We start from the raw sequence: 1,306 nt of genomic DNA, 5'->3' as shown, positions 1-1,306 counted from the left end.
GTGTTTTGCATATTGCGTCGTCGCGCCGCCGGGGTGAGGTCGTTCCACAAAGCAAATAGCCGAGGTAACGGGGTTTGTGACAATGTGTTCGCAGCGGATCATGCATGGCGGCGTGATACGGCGTGCAGAAAACTTTAAAAATGACAATAATAAAGAATACTTGCGTCGCGTGCGGCGTTAGGAAAGGGGAGGGTGGGGGGAATACAGTCAGGATCCACACATGATATAGGTAAGGGGTCGTTGAACAAAGTGCTGACGCTTACGGCCCCCGGCCAGTCGCAGTGACAGATGATCTGGGTCACGCTCGTCGCGGGGCGGGGCGGGGCGGCCACACGACGCACGGCGGTGCACCTCTCCAAACGGACGCGCTGCCCGGCCGGATATTGCCGCGCCAGAAGAGAGACAACTTTCAGAAAGATTTATTTTCCTTTCCGTTTATTTGGGGATTGTTTGCGTGGTCGGCGGTGCTGCGGCCTGGCCCTCGCACGTGTCCCTCGCGACCGTGAGGTGAGAGTAGTATGCACGCGCCGCGCTTCGGCAGTCCGTGTTATTCGTACAATTAGTTTGTTTTTTTGGTACTCCCCGCACCGCACGCATGAACTATTCTTAGACCTGCAAAAACAGCGTAGTTTTTGCCGTGTGCGCGGATCTAAAATGGCGTATGGCAGCAGACAGACCAGACTGAGGTTGCGTAGCCGGACCGTCAGCAGGTTTGTTTGTGGAGAGCGCGAAGTTTGAGCCCGGCGGCGGCAGACTCGTCGGCAAAAGTCCCCCTCCCCCCCCCCTCCACTCTCCCACCTCTGCCCCAACGTTTCCCAGTCGAGTGTCGCTGAGCCTCATTAGGGGGGACGCGCCGCAGCCGCACAGAGAATATCGCCTCATTAACCCGATATTTTCGTGATTTGTTTCTGTTCTTTTTATTTCAAACGGAGGCATTTTCCCCCTCTTTGCTCAGCTCAGGGACCGAGACCGTGAATAAAGAACGTAAACTCAGCGGTACTATTTTTTTTTAATGTCTACATAAATTTGTATTCCCCGCCAACCCGTCTCCTTCTCTACCCATCATTTCATATCGGACCATACCCTGGAAACGCAAGTGTGTGTGAATGCGTATTCGCACACTAAAATTTCAGCCTCAGACCTTCGTCTGAATAAACACTCTGAATTTTCGCAATTGTATGAGGACCCCATTCAGACAGCAAAAGTCTGCAAAAGTTAGTCTGAATTTTCAGGTTGTTTTTTTAACAGTGCAGACACCGTGAGGAGGCAAAGTTGGTGGTACTGATTATGCGGCCACCAATGGCGC

The 1,306-nt window shown here is 52.8% G+C and overlaps 1 protein-coding gene across 1 annotated transcript in view; it reads left to right on the top strand.

Moving 5' to 3' along the window:
* Positions 1-1,151, top strand: part of LOC113205385 (uncharacterized) — an 82,591-nt gene extending 81,440 nt beyond the window's left edge. The window contains exon 6 of the mRNA XM_052269611.1: positions 1,134-1,151. Coding sequence (XP_052125571.1) covers positions 1,134-1,151 — 18 coding nt within the window. The remainder of the gene's footprint in view (positions 1-1,133) is intronic.
* The last annotated feature ends 155 nt before the right edge of the window (positions 1,152-1,306 follow it).

Source organism: Frankliniella occidentalis, unplaced genomic scaffold (assembly GCF_000697945.3).
Source record: "Frankliniella occidentalis isolate FOCC.00 unplaced genomic scaffold, Focc_3.1 Scaffold97, whole genome shotgun sequence".
Taxonomy (NCBI): Eukaryota; Metazoa; Arthropoda; class Insecta; order Thysanoptera; family Thripidae; genus Frankliniella; species Frankliniella occidentalis.
Note: the sequence above shows the minus strand (reverse complement) of the source record. Positions and strands in the feature narration are given on the sequence as shown.